General features: G+C 40.6%; 8 protein-coding genes and 1 pseudogene across 8 annotated transcripts; all 9 read right to left on the bottom strand.

Moving 5' to 3' along the window:
• Nucleotides 1–796: 796 nt before the first annotated feature.
• On the bottom strand, nt 797–1,967 carry LOC117188374. The gene is made up of 5 exons (XM_033392109.1): nt 1,898–1,967; nt 1,721–1,783; nt 1,483–1,663; nt 1,252–1,429; nt 797–1,195 (listed from the first exon to the last, which is right to left on the bottom strand). Coding segments are annotated over exons 2-5 (723 nt in total). The 5' UTR covers nt 1,723–1,783; nt 1,898–1,967; the 3' UTR covers nt 797–833.
• A 177-nt stretch (nt 1,968–2,144) lies between these two features.
• On the bottom strand, nt 2,145–5,094 carry LOC108159453 (Fanconi anemia group I protein homolog). The gene is made up of 8 exons (XM_033392085.1): nt 5,016–5,094; nt 4,839–4,901; nt 4,370–4,781; nt 3,301–4,311; nt 3,010–3,245; nt 2,833–2,942; nt 2,327–2,777; nt 2,145–2,273 (listed from the first exon to the last, which is right to left on the bottom strand). The coding sequence occupies exons 4-8, from the start codon at nt 3,495–3,497 to the stop codon at nt 2,191–2,193; spliced, it is 1,077 nt and encodes a 358-aa protein (XP_033247976.1). The 5' UTR covers nt 3,498–4,311; nt 4,370–4,781; nt 4,839–4,901; nt 5,016–5,094; the 3' UTR covers nt 2,145–2,190.
• LOC117185925 lies at nt 3,947–4,720 on the bottom strand. Its single transcript, XM_033390714.1, has 3 exons — nt 4,640–4,720; nt 4,370–4,511; nt 3,947–4,311 (listed from the first exon to the last, which is right to left on the bottom strand). Exons 1-3 carry the CDS (start codon nt 4,718–4,720, stop codon nt 3,947–3,949), a joined length of 588 nt encoding a protein of 195 aa, XP_033246605.1.
• A 168-nt stretch (nt 5,095–5,262) lies between the features above and the next one.
• Nucleotides 5,263–6,757, bottom strand: LOC117188357 (Fanconi anemia group I protein homolog). Its single transcript, XM_033392088.1, has 5 exons — nt 6,419–6,757; nt 6,128–6,363; nt 5,951–6,060; nt 5,445–5,895; nt 5,263–5,391 (listed from the first exon to the last, which is right to left on the bottom strand). Exons 1-5 carry the CDS (start codon nt 6,613–6,615, stop codon nt 5,309–5,311), a joined length of 1,077 nt encoding a protein of 358 aa, XP_033247979.1. The 5' UTR covers nt 6,616–6,757; the 3' UTR covers nt 5,263–5,308.
• A 2,442-nt stretch (nt 6,758–9,199) lies between these two features.
• Nucleotides 9,200–10,935, bottom strand: LOC117188363 (annotated as a pseudogene).
• A 1,498-nt stretch (nt 10,936–12,433) lies between these two features.
• On the bottom strand, nt 12,434–13,812 carry LOC117188371. Its single transcript, XM_033392106.1, has 5 exons — nt 13,745–13,812; nt 13,568–13,630; nt 13,330–13,510; nt 13,099–13,276; nt 12,434–13,040 (listed from the first exon to the last, which is right to left on the bottom strand). Coding segments are annotated over exons 2-5 (723 nt in total). The 5' UTR covers nt 13,570–13,630; nt 13,745–13,812; the 3' UTR covers nt 12,434–12,678.
• Nucleotides 13,813–13,993: 181 nt separating this feature from the next.
• Nucleotides 13,994–15,647, bottom strand: LOC117188359 (Fanconi anemia group I protein homolog). The gene is made up of 5 exons (XM_033392090.1): nt 15,148–15,647; nt 14,857–15,092; nt 14,680–14,789; nt 14,174–14,624; nt 13,994–14,120 (listed from the first exon to the last, which is right to left on the bottom strand). The coding sequence occupies exons 1-5, from the start codon at nt 15,342–15,344 to the stop codon at nt 14,038–14,040; spliced, it is 1,077 nt and encodes a 358-aa protein (XP_033247981.1). The 5' UTR covers nt 15,345–15,647; the 3' UTR covers nt 13,994–14,037.
• Nucleotides 15,648–15,751: 104 nt separating this feature from the next.
• On the bottom strand, nt 15,752–17,126 carry LOC117188373. The gene is made up of 5 exons (XM_033392108.1): nt 17,059–17,126; nt 16,882–16,944; nt 16,644–16,824; nt 16,413–16,590; nt 15,752–16,354 (listed from the first exon to the last, which is right to left on the bottom strand). Coding segments are annotated over exons 2-5 (723 nt in total). The 5' UTR covers nt 16,884–16,944; nt 17,059–17,126; the 3' UTR covers nt 15,752–15,992.
• Nucleotides 17,127–17,306: 180 nt separating this feature from the next.
• On the bottom strand, nt 17,307–18,961 carry LOC117188355 (Fanconi anemia group I protein homolog). The gene is made up of 5 exons (XM_033392086.1): nt 18,462–18,961; nt 18,171–18,406; nt 17,994–18,103; nt 17,488–17,938; nt 17,307–17,434 (listed from the first exon to the last, which is right to left on the bottom strand). The coding sequence occupies exons 1-5, from the start codon at nt 18,656–18,658 to the stop codon at nt 17,352–17,354; spliced, it is 1,077 nt and encodes a 358-aa protein (XP_033247977.1). The 5' UTR covers nt 18,659–18,961; the 3' UTR covers nt 17,307–17,351.
• Nucleotides 18,962–19,022: the final 61 nt, after the last annotated feature.

Here is a 19,022-nt window from a genome sequence, read left to right as displayed (position 1 = left end):
TGATCCGATCTGATCCAGATTCAGCAATCTGATAGATATTGTCATTATCTATGATTCTGCGTTTTTAGTTTTCTCGAATCTGCAATATTGTGGATGCAACAGATTTTCGTCCTTTGTGGGGGCGGAAGGGGGTGGGGCGAAATTCTGAGATATACGTTTTATAGTGAGATCTAACAGAAGTGCGGATACCAAATTTGGTTACTCTAGCCTTAATAGTCTCTGAGATTTGTGGATGCCCCAGATTTTCGTACATGAAACAGAGCGAGAAAGAATGAATTTGTTTTCTTGATTCCGCTAATATTAAACGACACGACAAAGAGTGCGTGCGAGAGAGACAGAAAATCAGTCTGAGCGTGACGTCGGGTGCTGCGTAGCCAGTGCAAATTGATTTGTTCCTTTTGGGTATAAAAATGATCCGATCTGATCCAGACTCAGCAATCTGATAGATATGGTCATTATCTATGATTCTGCGTTTTTAGTTTTCTCGAATCTGCAATATTGTGGATGCAACAGATTTTCGTCCTTTGTGGGGGCGGAATTGGGCGGGGCGAAGTTTTGAAATATTTTTGTAGCAGTGACATATCACAGAAGTCTGGATCCAAAACATCGTTGCTCTAGCTCTTATAGTCTTTGAGCACTAGGCGCTGAAGGGGACGGACAGACGGACAGACAGACATGGCTCAATCGACTCGGCTATTGATGCTGATCAAGAATATATATACTTTATGGGGTCGGAAACGATTCCTTCTGGACGTTACACACATCCACTTTTACCACAAATCTAATATACCCCAATACTCATTTTGAGTATCGGGTATAAATAGTGGAACTAGTTAGTCGGTTGTTTCCATTTTGTGAACAAATTTCTCCATTACAGCATTAAGACGCTTGCGCTCCTTGAGCTGTTGCTGCATTAGGTCTGAGATCTGTGTGCCTAGAGCCAAAAGCGCGTCCGTATTGGCTTCTGTGCGCTGGGCGTTCAAGCGAGTTTGTCTATTCATGTCCTGCAGCTCCTTTGCAATGTCCATTAGCATCGGCACCGTGCTCTCGTGTTCAATTTCTAATTCATTTACATCATTTTGAACCAGCTTGCGCTTTTTGGCAGATGGAGTTTGCGAAGTGCTAGTGCGCTCCAATTTCACGCCGATATGTCTGTCATTGATCCGGCTGAAGCAGTCATCTTCTTCCTCATCATCTTTACATAAAAAAGAAATAGTATACATTTTTTGCGGCTTGATATTTTTGTCTTACCGTCATCTGTGGCTGTGACCTCGTCGTGCTTATCATACAAGTCACAGATCACGGCCACTGCATCCTCTAGAGCAGTGAGTGTATCCTGATACAGCGAGCCTTTGCCGCAGGCATTTGAATCTTCCAGCCTGTTATTGTTAATCTTTTTACGAATGCAGCTTTTCCAGTCTTTCCATACCTATCAAGAGCCAAGTAAGATGACGGAACATAGCGCAATTGCTCGGCACTTACTCTTTTCCACTCACAAACTTCTTTGACAGGCGGACCCACGCTATTTAACTCCTTTGAAAGCCGCTTCCAGGCGGCTTCAGCTGCCAGCTTATCACCCTTGAGGTAGTTTTTGGCTATCATTGGGTGTCTCTCCATAAATGCGATGAATATGGCATCTTGCTGCGCAGTTCTGTGTTTGCCCCTGTATACAATGAGGTGGTAAGTATACATTTTTACGAACATTTTCAACATTATTTACATGTTCCGTGGTTTTTTGTTTGACTGATTGGTCAGTTTGGCCGCTGGATTCGTTGTCACAAATCTGTGGAGAGGACAATCCGGCGTTCACTTCAGCAGTAGCAGGGAGTTGAATCTCTCCAGATTTAGATAAATCTAGCGATCTATTAATTTATTTATTTACGAAATATTTATTTACCTTATCAGTGTTACCGTGAACTTATCGATCAAATATACGGTCGGACTCTTAGAAATATACCAAAATATACCGTCTCATTTTAAAAATATACCGTAAATATACTGACGAATTCAAGTTCTATTTTACGTATTCCTCGTTTTTGATATTCCGACGAATATTACCAGCTATATAGAACATTTAGCCATGCCCACATAATTTTATACGCTTTATCAATCAATTTTCTATTTAACTGGTGTATTCTTAATACTTGCTTTTATTGCATTTTGCGTAAAAAGAGGATTTAGCGAAATAAGTCAAACAAAAAACAAGTAGCGAAATAGGTCATTTAGTGCATTCTGAGACGGTGTACCAGCTACACTTAATAGTGTTAAACATTCTAGAAAAAATACATAGTTATTAAAGAATTATTATGGGGAATCCAATACCAACCCGAAAACTGGTTTTGATCTTGATGTACAATCATCCACTCAGAGAGGAGTCTAATGATGCCTTGCCCAAAGATGAAACGTTTGCGAATGAACTTTGTTAAAAAAGTAATTGCTAGAGTATGCATTTTGGGCGAGTGCGATTTAAGCAGAAAAAATACTAGGTGGACTAGTCCTGGTGTTATCACATCTTTTCCATCTTTGTTCTGATCTATGAGCACCGTTAAGACCTGCTGCAAGTCGACTTGTTTGCGCTGTAACGAATCACGATACCAAACGGAGTAGTCTGCTAAAGTTATCTCTTCTTCATTATTCTTTATGACATTTCGCAAGAATGGCAGCAAAATGGATCGAGAGATGCGCGCAGATTCTGGATCACGATTCACACTTGTCATCGAAATAATGGCGCTGAGCATGAATGGCGTGAGAATGACATCGGGCAAATGCGAGAAGTTCTGCCAATACAAACTAACATTAGAATTCATTCAATTTAGGAGAGCCCATATTCACCCTCAACATTACGGCCAGATGTTTCTCAGTTAGTTTATACATAGTACAGTAATTCAAATGATGGAGTATAGTCTCTTCGGCCTCCCGCAGCTCTTTGTCCGAAAATGGATCTGATGGTAAAAATTAACAAATTATAGAAAGAGACACACAGTAAATTATTGAAATAATTAGGCGAACCTATGCTGTCGAAATCTGTAGAGTTGCTGCTCATGTCTGAGAACAAGCGCTTATAGTAATTGCGTTGAAAATACTTCTCCAATGCCAGCAGCGGTACAATCAGTTGTGAGGCATTTTGGCACATGGAAAAGAGCTGGAAGCACAGAGCTGGTAGCTCCATTGGCGATAGCTCCTGCAGAGCCCCGGAGAATTTATTTAATACGGTAAAAATTTCTCCGTTGCTGAGATTTATGGCCCTAAAAAGACGGAAATTTTAGTAGAATTTTGTAGCATTCTATGGGCGCAACTTACTTGAACATGTCAGCAATGGGGGTCAGGATTGAAGACGGCCATCGCATGGTACATATACTTTTCACTGTATTGTTTCTATACTCGGTTCCATCGGTTCCCACCCCATTTAGTATAAAACGTGGAGTTGCCGAAAGCAGAGCCAGTGAATCTGGCAACAAATCCTTCCAACCAACGCACTTGGCGTCTCCCTGTCGCATGCCATCCACACAGTGCTCGATAATCCAGGCCAGTTCATCAGCAGAAAAGGTGGACAAGTCCTGGGCCAATCGTGTGATCAAATCGAAGGATTGTTTATAGTTCAGCTCTACACTACGCACTTAAATTAAATATGTGCAACTGTATATATATGAACTTTATTTCATTTCGCAAGCCTAACTAGCAATACTATAAAAGCAGCTTATTTAAAAATTGTATAGTTCATAGTCATTAATGCATAATTTTCCCATTCATATGCTCATCAATAATTGTATTCGTGAGCCTCTGACCCGGAAACCGTTGAACGGAAGACCCAGAAACGATATTGGAACTAAAAAACAGTACACTACACAATTTTGACAAGAAAATTCAATTCAAAAGGTTCCCGCCAAAACCAACTGCGTGTCTGTTGAGTATCAAAATATTTGCCAAAGGAAACAAATTGTTTATTTTATCGTTTGGCCAATCGGCGTTTCATAACAAATTTCTCCATTACAGCATTAAGACGCTTGCGCTCCTTGAGCTGTTGCTGCATTAGGTCTGAGATCTGTGTGCCTAGAGCCAAAAGCGCGTCCGTATTGGCTTCTGTGCGCTGGGCGTTCAAGCGAGTTTGTCTATTCATGTCCTGCAGCTCCTTTGCAATGTCCATTAGCATCGGCACCGTGCTCTCGTGTTCAATTTCTAATTCATTTACATCATTTTGAACCAGCTTGCGCTTTTTGGCAGATGGAGTTTGCGAAGTGCTAGTGCGCTCCAATTTCACGCCGATATGTCTGTCATTGATCCGGCTGAAGCAGTCATCTTCTTCCTCATCATCTTTACATAAAAAAGAAATAGTACATACATTTTTTGCGGCTTGATATTTTTGTCTTACCGTCATCTGTGGCTGTGACCTCGTCGTGCTTATCATACAAGTCACAGATCACGGCCACTGCATCCTCTAGAGCAGTGAGTGTATCCTGATACAGCGAGCCTTTGCCGCAGGCATTTGAATCTTCCAGCCTGTTATTGTTAATCTTTTTACGAATGCAGCTTTTTCAGTCTTTCCATACCTATCAAGAGCCAAGTGAGATGACGGAACATAGCGCAATTGCTCGGCACTTATTTTTTTCCACTCACAAACTTCTTTGACAGGCGGACCCACGCTATTTAACTCCTTTGAAAGCCGCTTCCAGGCGGCTTCAGCTGCCAGCTTATCACCCTTGAGGTAGTTTATGGCTATCATTGGGTGTCTCTCCATAAATGCGATGAATATGGCATCTTGCTGCGCAGTTCTGTGTTTGCCCCTGTATACAATGAGGTGGTAAGTATACATTTTTACGAACATTTTCAACATTATTTACATGTTCCGTGGTTTTTTGTTTGACTGATTGGTCAGTTTGGCCGCTGGATTCGTTGTCACAAATCTGTGGAGAGGACAATCCGGCGTTCACTTCAGCAGTAGCAGGGAGTTGAATCTCTCCAGATTTAGATAAATCTAGCGATCTATTAATTTATTTATTTACGAAATATTTATTTACCTTATCAGTGTTACCGTGAACTTATCGATCAAATATACGGTCGGACTCTTAGAAATATACCAAAATATACCGTCTCATTTTAAAAATATACCGTAAATATACTGACGAGTTCAAGTTCTATTTTACGTATTCCTCGTTTTTGATATTCCGACGAATATTACCAGCTATATAGAACATTTAGCCATGCCCACATAATTTTATACGCTTTATCAATCAATTTTCTATTTAACTGGTGTATTCTTAATACTTGCTTTTATTGCATTTTGCGTAAAAAGAGGATTTAGCGAAATAAGTCAAACAAAAAACAAGTAGCGAAATAGGTCATTTAGTGCATTCTGAGACGGTGTACCAGCTACACTTAATAGTGTTAAACATTCTAGAAAAAATACATAGTTATTAAAGAATTATTATGGGGAATCCAATACCAACCCGAAAACTGGTTTTGATCTTGATGTACAATCATCCACTCAGAGAGGAGTCTAATGATGCCTTGCCCAAAGATGAAACGTTTGCGAATGAACTTTGTTAAAAAAGTAATTGCTAGAGTATGCATTTTGGGCGAGTGCGATTTAAGCAGAAAAAATACTAGGTGGACTAGTCCTGGTGTTATCACATCTTTTCCATCTTTGTTCTGATCTATGAGCACCGTTAAGACCTGCTGCAAGTCGACTTGTTTGCGCTGTAACGAATCACGATACCAAACGGAGTAGTCTGCCAAAGTTATCTCTTCTTCATTATTCTTTATGACATTTCGCAAGAATGGCAGCAAAATGGATCGAGAGATGCGCGCAGATTCTGGATCACGATTCACACTTGTCATCGAAATAATGGCGCTGAGCATGAATGGCGTGAGAATGACATCGGGCAAATGCGAGAAGTTCTGCCAATACAAACTAACATTAGAATTCATTCAATTTAGGAGAGCCCATATTCACCCTCAACATTACGGCCAGATGTTTCTCAGTTAGTTTATACATAGTACAGTAATTCAAATGATGGAGTATAGTCTCTTCGGCCTCCCGCAGCTCTTTGTCCGAAAATGGATCTGATGGTAAAAATTAACAAATTATAGAAAGAGACACACAGTAAATTATTGAAATAATTAGGCGAACCTATGCTGTCGAAATCTGTAGAGTTGCTGCTCATGTCTGAGAACAAGCGCTTATAGTAATTGCGTTGAAAATACTTCTCCAATGCCAGCAGCGGTACAATCAGTTGTGAGGCATTTTGGCACATGGAAAAGAGCTGGAAGCACAGAGCTGGTAGCTCCATTGGCGATAGCTCCTGCAGAGCCCCGGAGAATTTATTTAATACGGTAAAAATTTCTCCGTTGCTGAGATTTATGGCCCTAAAAAGACGGAAATTTTAGTAGAATTTTGTAGCATTCTATGGGCGCAACTTACTTGAACATGTCAGCAATGGGGGTCAGGATTGAAGGCGGCCATCGCATGGTACATATACTTTTCACTGTATTGTTTCTATACTCGGTTCCATCGGTTCCCACCCCATTTAGTATAAAACGTGGAGTTGCCGAAAGCAGAGCCAGTGAATCTGGCAACAAATCCTTCCAACCAACGCACTTGGCGTCTCCCTGTCGCATGCCATCCACACAGTGCTCGATAATCCAGGCCAGTTCATCAGCAGAAAAGGTGGACAAGTCCTGGGCCAATCGTGTGATCAAATCGAAGGATTGTTTATAGTTCAGCTCTACACTACGCACTTAAATTAAATATGTGCAATATATATATGTATATATATGAACTTTATTTCATTTCGCAAGCCTAACTAGCAATAGTATAAAAGCAGCTTATTTAAAAATTGTATAGTTCATAGTCATTAATGCATAATTTTCCCATTCATATGCTCATCAATAATTGTATTCGTGAGCCTCTGACCCGGAAACCGTTGAACGGAAGACCCAGAAACGATATTGGAACTAAAAAACAGTACACTACACAATTTTGACAAGAAAATTCAATTCAAAAGGTTCCCGCCAAAACCAACTGCGTGTCTGTTGAGTATCAAAATATTTGCCAAAGGAAACAAATTGTTTATTTTATCGTTTGGCCAATCGGCGTTTCACATCTCTCAAAAATGCCCATGGTTCCCCCATTATGCGCCTAGTTTACATTAACTATAATAATCTTAAATGTTTGAAAAAGTGGACAGATCTTGCTTTCCTGGTCAAACATTTGGTCTTGAGGGACACTTTCAATATTTTCTTTAGAAAACCATAATAAAACGAGGGGGAACGTTGTGAGTTGCTGCGGACACCGCAACTCTACAGTTATACCCGATTAGTCATTATGGCTCTCCTCCGGCAGACGCCGCTAATATTAAACGACACGACAAAGAGTGCGTGCGAGAGAGACAGAAAATCAGTCTGAGCGTGACGTCGGGTGCTGCGTAGCCAGTGCAAATTGATTTGTTCCTTTTGGGTATAAAAATGATCCGATCTGATCCAGATTAGTCATTATGGCTCTCCTCCGGCAGACGCCGCTAATATTAAACGACACGACAAAGAGTGCGTGCGAGAGAGACAGAAAATCAGTCTGAGCGTGACGTCGGGTGCTGCGTAGCCAGTGCAAATTGATTTGTTCCTTTTGGGTATAAAAATGATCCGATCTGATCCAGATTCAGCAATCTGATAGATATTGTCATTATCTATGATTCTGCGTTTTTAGTTTTCTCGAATCTGCAATATTGTGGATGCAACAGATTTTCGTCCTTTGTGGGGGCGGAAGGGGGTGGGGCGAAATTCTGAGATATACGTTTTATAGTGAGATCTAACAGAAGTGCGGATACCAAATTTGGTTACTCTAGCCTTAATAGTCTCTGAGATTTGTGGATGCCCCAGATTTTCGTACATGAAACAGAGCGAGAAAGAATGAATTTGTTTTCTTGATTCCGCTAATATTAAACGACACGACAAAGAGTGCGTGCGAGAGAGACAGAAAATCAGTCTGAGCGTGACGTCGGGCGCTGCGTAGCCAGTGCAAATTGATTTGTTCCTTTTGGGTATAAAAATGATCCGATCTGATCCAGACTCAGCAATCTGATAGATATGGTCATTATCTATGATTCTGCGTTTTTAGTTTTCTCGAATCTGCAATATTGTGGATGCAACAGATTTTCGTCCTTTGTGGGGGCGGAAAGGGGTGGGGCGAAATTCTGAGATATACGTTTTATAGTGAGGTCTAACAGAAGTGCGGATACCAAATTTGGTTACTCTAGCCTTAATAGTCTCTGAGATTTGTGGATGCCCCAGATTTTCGTACATGAAACAGAGCGAGAAAAAATGAAATTGTTTTCTTGATTCTGGCTATAATAATTATACGATCTGGTTGAGATTTTACACTCTAGAGCATATAGTCATCCTCTACGATTCTGCGTTTTTGGTTTTATCGTATCTTTAAAAATGTGGATGCCACAGATTTTCGTCCTTTGTGGGGGCGGAAGGGGGTGGGGCGAAATTCTGAGATATACGTTTTATAGTGAGATCTAACAGAAGTGCGGATACCAAATTTGGTTACTCTAGCTTTAATAGTCTCTGAGATTTGTGGATGCCCCAGATTTTCGTCCTTTGCGGGGGCGGAAGGGGGTGTGGCGAAATTTGGACACGAAACGGTCAAGGTCCGATATCACAGGAGTGTGGATACCAAATTTGGTTGCTCTGGCTCTTATAGGTTCTGAGATCCTTGAACTCATATTTTGCAATTGGCAAAACCGACCATGAAACCTGTGTGTTAGAGAGAGACAGAGCGAGAAAGAATGAAATTGTTTTCTTGATTCTGGCTATAATAATTATACGATCTGGTTGAGATTTTACACTCTAGAACATATAGTCATCCTTTACGATTCTGCGTTTTTGGCTTTATCGTATCTTTAAAAATGTGGATGCCACAGATTTTCGTCCTTTGTGGGGGCGGAAGTGGGCGGGGCGAAGTTTTGAAATATTTTTGTAGCAGTGACATATCACAGAAGTCTGGATCCAAAACATCGTTGCTCTAGCTCTTATAGTCTTTGAGCACTAGGCGCTGAAGGGGACGGACAGACGGACAGACAGACATGGCTCAATCGACTCGGCTATTGATGCTGATCAAGAATATATATACTTTATGGGGTCGGAAACGATTCCTTCTGGACGTTACACACATCCACTTTTACCACAAATCTAATATACCCCAATACTCATTTTGAGTATCGGGTATAAATAGTGGAACTAGTTAGTCGGTTGTTTCCATTTTGTGAACAAATTTCTCCATTACAGCATTAAGACGCTTGCGCTCCTTGAGCTGTTGCTGCATTAGGTCTGAGATCTGTGTGCCTAGAGCCAAAAGCGCGTCCGTATTGGCTTCTGTGCGCTGGGCGTTCAAGCGAGTTTGTCTATTCATGTCCTGCAGCTCCTTTGCAATGTCCATTAGCATCGGCACCGTGCTCTCGTGTTCAATTTCTAATTCATTTACATCATTTTGAACCAGCTTGCGCTTTTTGGCAGATGGAGTTTGCGAAGTGCTAGTGCGCTCCAATTTCACGCCGATATGTCTGTCATTGATCCGGCTGAAGCAGTCATCTTCTTTCTCATCATCTTTACATAAAAAAGAAATAGTACATACATTTTTTGCGGCTTGATATTTTTGTCTTACTGTCATCTGTGGCTTTTGGGGCCACCAACCCGTAACTGTTTTGGAGTCAAAATTGGTAGTGTCCTTCTGGCACGAAGCCTGACCGGAGGCTTTATTCTGGTACCACGGGAGCCAGGGCCCGCGGAACTCGTTTCCGTCCTGGCTATTGGTTGCGGCCCCTTGGGGAGCTTCGTGGTGGTTGTGGTTAACACTCAAGCGAGTAGAGCTTGGGCTCGACGTGGAGTTGCGTTATACAACCTGGTGCTGTGACCCACAGATCAGCAGAGGTTTAGATAGCCTCGCTCCACACCAGGGAGGAAGACATGACCAAAACAGATTGTCTTCAACTGGTACCGGATGAACCGGGGCGCTGATTGACGCTTAAATTAATCCTGTGCTTGGCACCGTGAGATAAAGCCAATACGGCAGGTGTTCACGTAAAACACATTGACTTTAATGTCATCTGTGGCTGCGTGATGGCGTGATATATGTATATATATCGCACTAATCGAGGCTAAGCTGCAAATAAACATTAGACGCCGTGGTTGAAATCCCTCCCTGAGGAACCGCCACGTAAAATAAAGCTGAGAGATCAGATTCATTCTGTCATCTGTGGCTGTGACCTCGTCGTGGTCGGTCTTGATGTCCTGCAGTTGCAAACGGTTAGATTTCAGGACGTGCCTTTGGACGAGATTCGACTACTCTGTCGGGCTTATCATACAAGTCACAGATCACGGCCACTGCATCCTCTAGAGCAGTGAGTGTATCCTGATACAGCGAGCCTTTGCCGCAGGCATTTGAATCTTCCAGCCTGTTATTGTTAATCTTTTTACGAATGCAGCTTTTCCAGGCTTTCCATACCTATCAAGAGCCAAGTGAGATGACGGAACATAGCGCAATTGCTCGGCACTTACTCTTTTCCACTCACAAACTTCTTTGACAGGCGGACCCACGCTATTTAACTCCTTTGAAAGCCGCTTCCAGGCGGCTTCAGCTGCCAGCTTATCACCCTTGAGGTAGTTTATGGCTATCATTGGGTGTCTCTCCATAAATGCGATGAATATGGCATCTTGCTGCTCAGTTCTGTGTTTGCCCCTGTATACAATGAGGTGGTAAGTATACATTTTTACGAACATTTTCAACATTATTTACATGTTCCGTGGTTTTTTGTTTGACTGATTGGTCAGTTTGGCCGCTGGATTCGTTGTCAGAAATCTGTGGAGAGGACAATCCGGCGTTCACTTCAGCAGTAGCAGGGAGTTGAATCTCTCCAGATTTAGATAAATTTAGCGATCTATTAATTTATTTATTTACGAAATATTTATTTACCTTATCAGTGTTACCGTGAACTTATCGATCAAATATACGGTCGGACTCTTAGAAATATACCAAAATATACCGTCTCATTTTAAAAATATACCGTAAATATACTGACGAATTCAAGTTCTATTTTACGTATTCCTCGTTTTTGATATTCCGACGAATATTACCAGCTATATAGAACATTTAGCCATGCCCACATAATTTTATACGCTTTATCAATCAATTTTCTATTTAACTGGTGTATTCTTAATACTTGCTTTTATTGCATTTTGCGTAAAAAGAGGATTTAGCGAAATAAGTCAAACAAAAAACAAGTAGCGAAATAGGTCATTTAGTGCATTCTGAGACGGTGTACCAGCTACACTTAATAGTCCATAAAACATTGGACGAGCGCGAAACGTTTCTTCTTGGACTCCTCGCTCTCAGTGTCGCAGGCGAGCAGAAAGTAGTTCCAGAAATTGATACCTTCACTTCGGGATATCGTGGCATTCAGAGTGTCTGTTAACTGATGAAACAACATTAGTCGATGGGGCATGCCAGACGCGGTGCTGGTGAAATGCACGAAGGCTGCACGTCTATGGTAAGGACGACTTGTTGATGCCTTGCACACACAATTTGAGACCTACCTGTTTTACTGAAGTATTTTTAATAAGCAACTCCAGTTCATCTCTCTGCCCTCTTTCGCCGTACTTTCGCACCTGCAGCTCTAGTGAATCCCACGACATTTTTTCGCAATAAACAAATTTAATAATAAACAATAAACAAAAACGAAATCCGCGCCAGCTGGCTTGCTCAGAAATATACCGAAATACACTTCACATTTTCAAAACATACCAATAATATACCAGATTCCATCATACTCCTCGTTTTCTATATTCGGTTCAATATTATTAGCTAGCTGGGACCCCCATCCTTGAAAAAATAATTGTATCCGATTGATGAATCTACTCTCAACAAGATTGTTTCATTCTAAGGACACCTTTTACTTTATTGCTTATAAAATTAAAATTTCTACATTGCTGCAACTCCATAGCGCGTCTTGAAAAATACTGGAAAATACTATAAAAAGCATACAAATTTGCAAGGTGTGTGAGCTAGACATGGTGTTTAAAATAAATTATAGAATTAAATATATTTAAAAATAGTAAAATCGTGACATATAGAGGCTCATATTTATGATAATGCGCTTAAATTATATATGTGCAACTGTATCTATATGAACTTTATTTCATTTCGCAAGCCTAACTAGCAATACTATAAAAGCAGCTTATTTAAAAATTGTATAGTTCATAGTCATTAATGCATAATTTTCCCATTCATATGCTCATCAATAATTGTATTCGTGAGCCTCTGACCCGGAAACCGTTGAACGGAAGACCCAGAAACGATATTGGAACTAAAAAACAGTACACTACACAATTTTGACAAGAAAATTCAATTCAAAAGGTTCCCGCCAAAACCAACTGCGTGTCTGTTGAGTATCAAAATATTTGCCAAAGGAAACAAATTGTTTATTTTATCGTTTGGCCAATCGGCGTTTCACATCTCTCAAAAATGCCCATGGTTCCCCCATTATGCGCCTAGTTTACATTAACTATAATAATCTTAAATGTTTGAAAAAGTGGACAGATCTTGCTTTCCTGGTCAAACATTTGGTCTTGAGGGACACTTTCAATATTTTCTTTAGAAAACCATAATAAAAATAGTGGAACTAGTTAGTCGGTTGTTTCCATTTTGTGAACAAATTTCTCCATTACAGCATTAAGACGCTTGCGCTCCTTGAGCTGTTGCTGCATTAGGTCTGAGATCTGTGTGCCTAGAGCCAAAAGCGCGTCCGTATTGGCTTCTGTGCGCTGGGCGTTCAAGCGAGTTTGTCTATTCATGTCCTGCAGCTCCTTTGCAATGTCCATTAGAATCGGCACCGTGCTCTCGTGTTCAATTTCTAATTCATTTACATCATTTTGAACCAGCTTGCGCTTTTTGGCAGATGGAGTTTGCGAAGTGCTAGTGCGCTCCAATTTCACGCCGATATGTCTGTCATTGATCCGGCTGAAGCAGTCATCTTCTTCCTCATCATCTTTACATAAAAAAGAAATAGTACATACATTTTTTGCGGCTTGATATTTTTATCTTACCGTCATCTGTGGCTGTGACCTCGTCGTGCTTATCATACAAGTCACAGATCACGGCCACTGCATCCTCTAGAGCAGTGAGTGTATCCTGATACAGCGAGCCTTTGCCGCAGGCATTTGAATCTTCCAGCCTGTTATTGTTAATCTTTTTACGAATGCAGCTTTTCCAGTCTTTCCATACCTATCAAGAGCCAAGTGAGATGACGGAACATAGCGCAATTGCTCGGCACTTACTCTTTTCCACTCACAAACTTCTTTGACAGGCGGACCCACGCTATTTAACTCCTTTGAAAGCCGCTTCCAGGCGGCTTCAGCTGCCAGCTTATCACCCTTGAGGTAGTTTATGGCTATCATTGGGTGTCTCTCCATAAATGCGATGAATATGGCATCTTGCTGCGCAGTTCTGTGTTTGCCCCTGTATACAATGAGGTGGTAAGTATACATTTTTACGAACATTTTCAACATTATTTACATGTTCCGTGGTTTTTTGTTTGACTGATTGGTCAGTTTGGCCGCTGGATTCGTTGTCACAAATCTGTGGAGAGGACAATCCGGCGTTCACTTCAGCAGTAGCAGGGAGTTGAATCTCTCCAGATTTAGATAAATCTAGCGATCTATTAATTTATTTATTTACGAAATATTTATTTACCTTATCAGTGTTACCGTGAACTTATCGATCAAATATACGGTCGGACTCTTAGAAATATACCAAAATATACCGTCTCATTTTAAAAATGTACCGTAAATATACTGACGAATTCAAGTTCTATTTTACGTATTCCTCGTTTTTGATATTCCGACGAATATTACCAGCTATATAGAACATTTAGCCATGCCCACATAATTTTATACGCTTTATCAATCAATTTTCTATTTAACTGGTGTATTCTTAATACTTGCTTTTATTGCATTTTGCGTAAAAAGAGGTTTTAGCGAAATAAGTCAAACAAAAAACAAGTAGCGAAATAGGTCATTTAGTGCATTCTGAGACGGTGTACCAGCTACACTTAATAGTGTTAAACATTCTAGAAAAAATACATAGTTATTAAAGAATTATTATGGGGAATCCAATACCAACCCGAAAACTGGTTTTGATCTTGATGTACAATCATCCACTCAGAGAGGAGTCTAATGATGCCTTGCCCAAAGATGAAACGTTTGCGAATGAACTTTGTTAAAAAAGTAATTGCTAGAGTATGCATTTTGGGCGAGTGCGATTTAAGCAGAAAAAATACTAGGTGGACTAGTCCTGGTGTTATCACATCTTTTCCATCTTTGTTCTGATCTATGAGCACCGTTAAGACCTGCTGCAAGTCGACTTGTTTGCGCTGTAACGAATCACGATACCAAACGGAGTAGTCTGCTAAAGTTATCTCTTCTTCATTATTCTTTATGACATTTCGCAAGAATGGCAGCAAAATGGATCGAGAGATGCGCGCAGATTCTGGATCACGATTCACACTTGTCATCGAAATAATGGCGCTGAGCATGAATGGCGTGAGAATGACATCGGGCAAATGCGAGAAGTTCTGCCAATACAAACTAACATTAGAATTCATTCAATTTAGGAGAGCCCATATTCACCCTCAACATTACGGCCAGATGTTTCTCAGTTAGTTTATACATAGTACAGTAATTCAAATGATGGAGTATAGTCTCTTCGGCCTCCCGCAGCTCTTTGTCCGAAAATGGATCTGATGGTAAAAATTAACAAATTATAGAAAGAGACATACAGTAAATTATTGAAATAATTAGGCGAACCTATGCTGTCGAAATCTGTAGAGTTGCTGCTCATGTCTGAGAACAAGCGCTTATAGTAATTGCGTTGAAAATACTTCTCCAATGCCAGCAGCGGTACAATCAGTTGTGAGGCATTTTGGCACATGGAAAAGAGCTGGAAGCACAGAGCTGGTAGCTCCATTGGCGATAGCTCCTGCAGAGCCCCGGAGAATTTATTTAATACGGTAAAAATTTCTCCGTTGCTGAGATTTATGGCCCTAAAAAGACGGAAATTTTAGTAGAATTTTTTAGCATTCTATGGGCGCAACTTACTTGAACATGTCAGCAATGGGGGTCAGGATTGAAGACGGCCATCGCATGGTACATATACTTTTCACTGTATTGTTTCTATACTCGGTTCCATCGGTTCCCACCCCATTTAGTATAAAACGTGGAGTTGCCGAAAGCAGAGCCAGTGAATCTGGCAACAAATCCTTCCAACCAACGCACTTGGCGTCTCCCTGTCGCATGCCATCCACACAGTGCTCGATAATCCAGGCCAGTTCATCAGCAGAAAAGGTGGACAAGTCCTGGGCCAATCTTGTGATCAAATCGAAGGATTGTTTATAGTTCAGCTCTACACTACGCACTTAAATTAAATATGTGCAACTGTATATATATGAACTTTATTTCATTTCGCAAGCCTAACTAGCAATACTATAAAAGCAGCTTATTTAAAAATTGTATAGTTCATAGTCATTAATGCATAATTTTCCCATTCATATGCTCATCAATAATTGTATTCGTGAGCCTCTGACCCGGAAACCGTTGAACGGAAGACCCAGAAACGATATTGGAACTAAAAAACAGTACACTACACAATTTTGACAAGAAAATTCAATTCAAAAGGTTCCCGCCAAAACCAACTGCGTGTCTGTTGAGTATCAAAATATTTGCCAAAGGAAACAAATTGTTTATTTTATCGTTTGGCCAATCGGCGTTTCACATCTCTCAAAAATGCCCATGGTTCCCCCATTATGCGCCTAGTTTACATTAACTATAATAATCTTAAATGTTTGAAAAAGTGGACAGATCTTGCTTTCCTGGTCAAACATTTGGTCTTGAGGGACACTTTCAATATTTTCTTTAGAAAACCATAATAAAAATAGTGGAACTAGTTAGTCGGTTGTTTCCATTTTGTGAACAAATTTCTCCATTACAGCATTAAGACGCTTGCGCTCCTTGAGCTGTTGCTGCATTAGGTCTGAGATCTGTGTGCCTAGAGCCAAAAGCGCGTCCGTATTGGCTTCTGTGCGCTGGGCGTTCAAGCGAGTTTGTCTATTCATGTCCTGCAGCTCCTTTGCAATGTCCATTAGAATCGGCACCGTGCTCTCGTGTTCAATTTCTAATTCATTTACATCATTTTGAACCAGCTTGCGCTTTTTGGCAGATGGAGTTTGCGAAGTGCTAGTGCGCTCCAATTTCACGCCGATATGTCTGTCATTGATCCGGCTGAAGCAGTCATCTTCTTCCTCATCATCTTTACATAAAAAAGAAATAGTACATACATTTTTTGCGGCTTGATATTTTTATCTTACCGTCATCTGTGGCTGTGACCTCGTCGTGCTTATCATACAAGTCACAGATCACGGCCACTGCATCCTCTAGAGCAGTGAGTGTATCCTGATACAGCGAGCCTTTGCCGCAGGCATTTGAATCTTCCAGCCTGTTATTGTTAATCTTTTTACGAATGCAGCTTTTCCAGTCTTTCCATACCTATCAAGAGCCAAGTGAGATGACGGAACATAGCGCAATTGCTCGGCACTTACTCTTTTCCACTCACAAACTTCTTTGACAGGCGGACCCACGCTATTTAACTCCTTTGAAAGCCGCTTCCAGGCGGCTTCAGCTGCCAGCTTATCACCCTTGAGGTAGTTTATGGCTATCATTGGGTGTCTCTCCATAAATGCGATGAATATGGCATCTTGCTGCGCAGTTCTGTGTTTGCCCCTGTATACAATGAGGTGGTAAGTATACATTTTTACGAACATTTTCAACATTATTTACATGTTCCGTGGTTTTTTGTTTGACTGATTGGTCAGTTTGGCCGCTGGATTCGTTGTCACAAATCTGTGGAGAGGACAATCCGGCGTTCACTTCAGCAGTAGCAGGGAGTTGAATCTCTCCAGATTTAGATAAATCTAGCGATCTATTAATTTATTTATTTACGAAATATTTATTTACCTTATCAGTGTTACCGTGAACTTATCGATCAAATATACGGTCGGACTCTTAGAAATATACCAAAATATACCGTCTCATTTTAAAAATGTACCGTAAATATACTGACGAATTCAAGTTCTATTTTACGTATTCCTCGTTTTTGATATTCCGACGAATATTACCAGCTATATAGAACATTTAGCCATGCCCACATAATTTTATACGCTTTATCAATCAATTTTCTATTTAACTGGTGTATTCTTAATACTTGCTTTTATTGCATTTTGCGTAAAAAGAGGTTTTAGCGAAATAAGTCAAACAAAAAACAAGTAGCGAAATAGGTCATTTAGTGCATTCTGAGACGGTGTACCAGCTACACTTAATAGTGTTAAACATTCTAGAAAAAATACATAGTTATTAAAGAATTATTATGGGGAATCCAATACCAACCCGAAAACTGGTTTTGATCTTGATGTACAATCATCCACTCAGAGAGGAGTCTAATGATGCCTTGCCCAAAGATGAAACGTTTGCGAATGAACTTTGTTAAAAAAGTAATTGCTAGAGTATGCATTTTGGGCGAGTGCGATTTAAGCAGAAAAAATACTAGGTGGACTAGTCCTGGTGTTATCACATCTTTTCCATCTTTGTTCTGATCTATGAGCACCGTTAAGACCTGCTGCAAGTCGACTTGTTTGCGCTGTAACGAATCACGATACCAAACGGAGTAGTCTGCCAAAGTTATCTCTTCTTCATTATTCTTTATGACATTTCGCAAGAATGGCAGCAAAATGGATCGAGAGATGCGCGCAGATTCTGGATCACGATTCACACTTGTCATCGAAATAATGGCGCTGAGCATGAATGGCGTGAGAATGACATCGGGCAAATCCGAGAAGTTCTGCCAATACAAACTAACATTAGAATTCATTCAATTTAGGAGAGCCCATATTCACCCTCAACATTACGGCCAGATGTTTCTCAGTTAGTTTATACATAGTACAGTAATTCAAATGATGGAGTATAGTCTCTTCGGCCTCCCGCAGCTCTTTGTCCGAAAATGGATCTGATGGTAAAAATTAACAAATTATAGAAAGAGACATACAGTAAATTATTGAAATAATTAGGCGAACCTATGCTGTCGAAATCTGTAGAGTTGCTGCTCATGTCTGAGAACAAGCGCTTATAGTAATTGCGTTGAAAATACTTCTCCAATGCCAGCAGCGGTACAATCAGTTGTGAGGCATTTTGGCACATGGAAAAGAGCTGGAAGCACAGAGCTGGTAGCTCCATTGGCGATAGCTCCTGCAGAGCCCCGGAGAATTTATTTAATACGGTAAAAATTTCTCCGTTGCTGAGATTTATGGCCCTAAAAAGACGGAAATTTTAGTAGAATTTTTTAGCATTCTATGGGCGCAACTTACTTGAACATGTCAGCAATGGGGGTCAGGATTGAAGACGGCCATCGCATGGTACATATACTTTTCACTGTATTGTTTCTATACTCGGTTCCATCGGTTCCCACCCCATTTAGTATAAAACGTGGAGTTGCCGAAAGCAGAGCCAGTGAATCTGGCAACAAATCCTTCCAACCAACGCACTTGGCGTCTCCCTGTCGCATGCCATCCACACAGTGCTCGATAATCCAGGCCAGTTCATCAGCAGAAAAGGTGGACAAGTCCTGGGCCAATCTTGTGATCAAATCGAAGGATTGTTTATAGTTCAGCTCTACACTACGCACTTAAATTAAATATGTGCAACTGTATATATATGAACTTTATTTCATTTCGCAAGCCTAACTAGCAATACTATAAAAGCAGCTTATTTAAAAATTGTATAGTTCATAGTCATTAATGCATAATTTTCCCATTCATATGCTCATCAATAATTGTATTCGTGAGCCTCTGACCCGGAAACCGTTGAACGGAAGACCCAGAAACGATATTGGAACTAAAAAACAGTACACTACACAATTTTGACAAGAA

The sequence above is a fragment of the Drosophila miranda genome, chromosome 3 (assembly GCF_003369915.1).
Source record: "Drosophila miranda strain MSH22 chromosome 3, D.miranda_PacBio2.1, whole genome shotgun sequence".
NCBI lineage: Eukaryota > Metazoa > Arthropoda > Insecta > Diptera > Drosophilidae > Drosophila > Drosophila miranda.
This window is presented reverse-complemented; position numbering and strand designations above follow the sequence as displayed.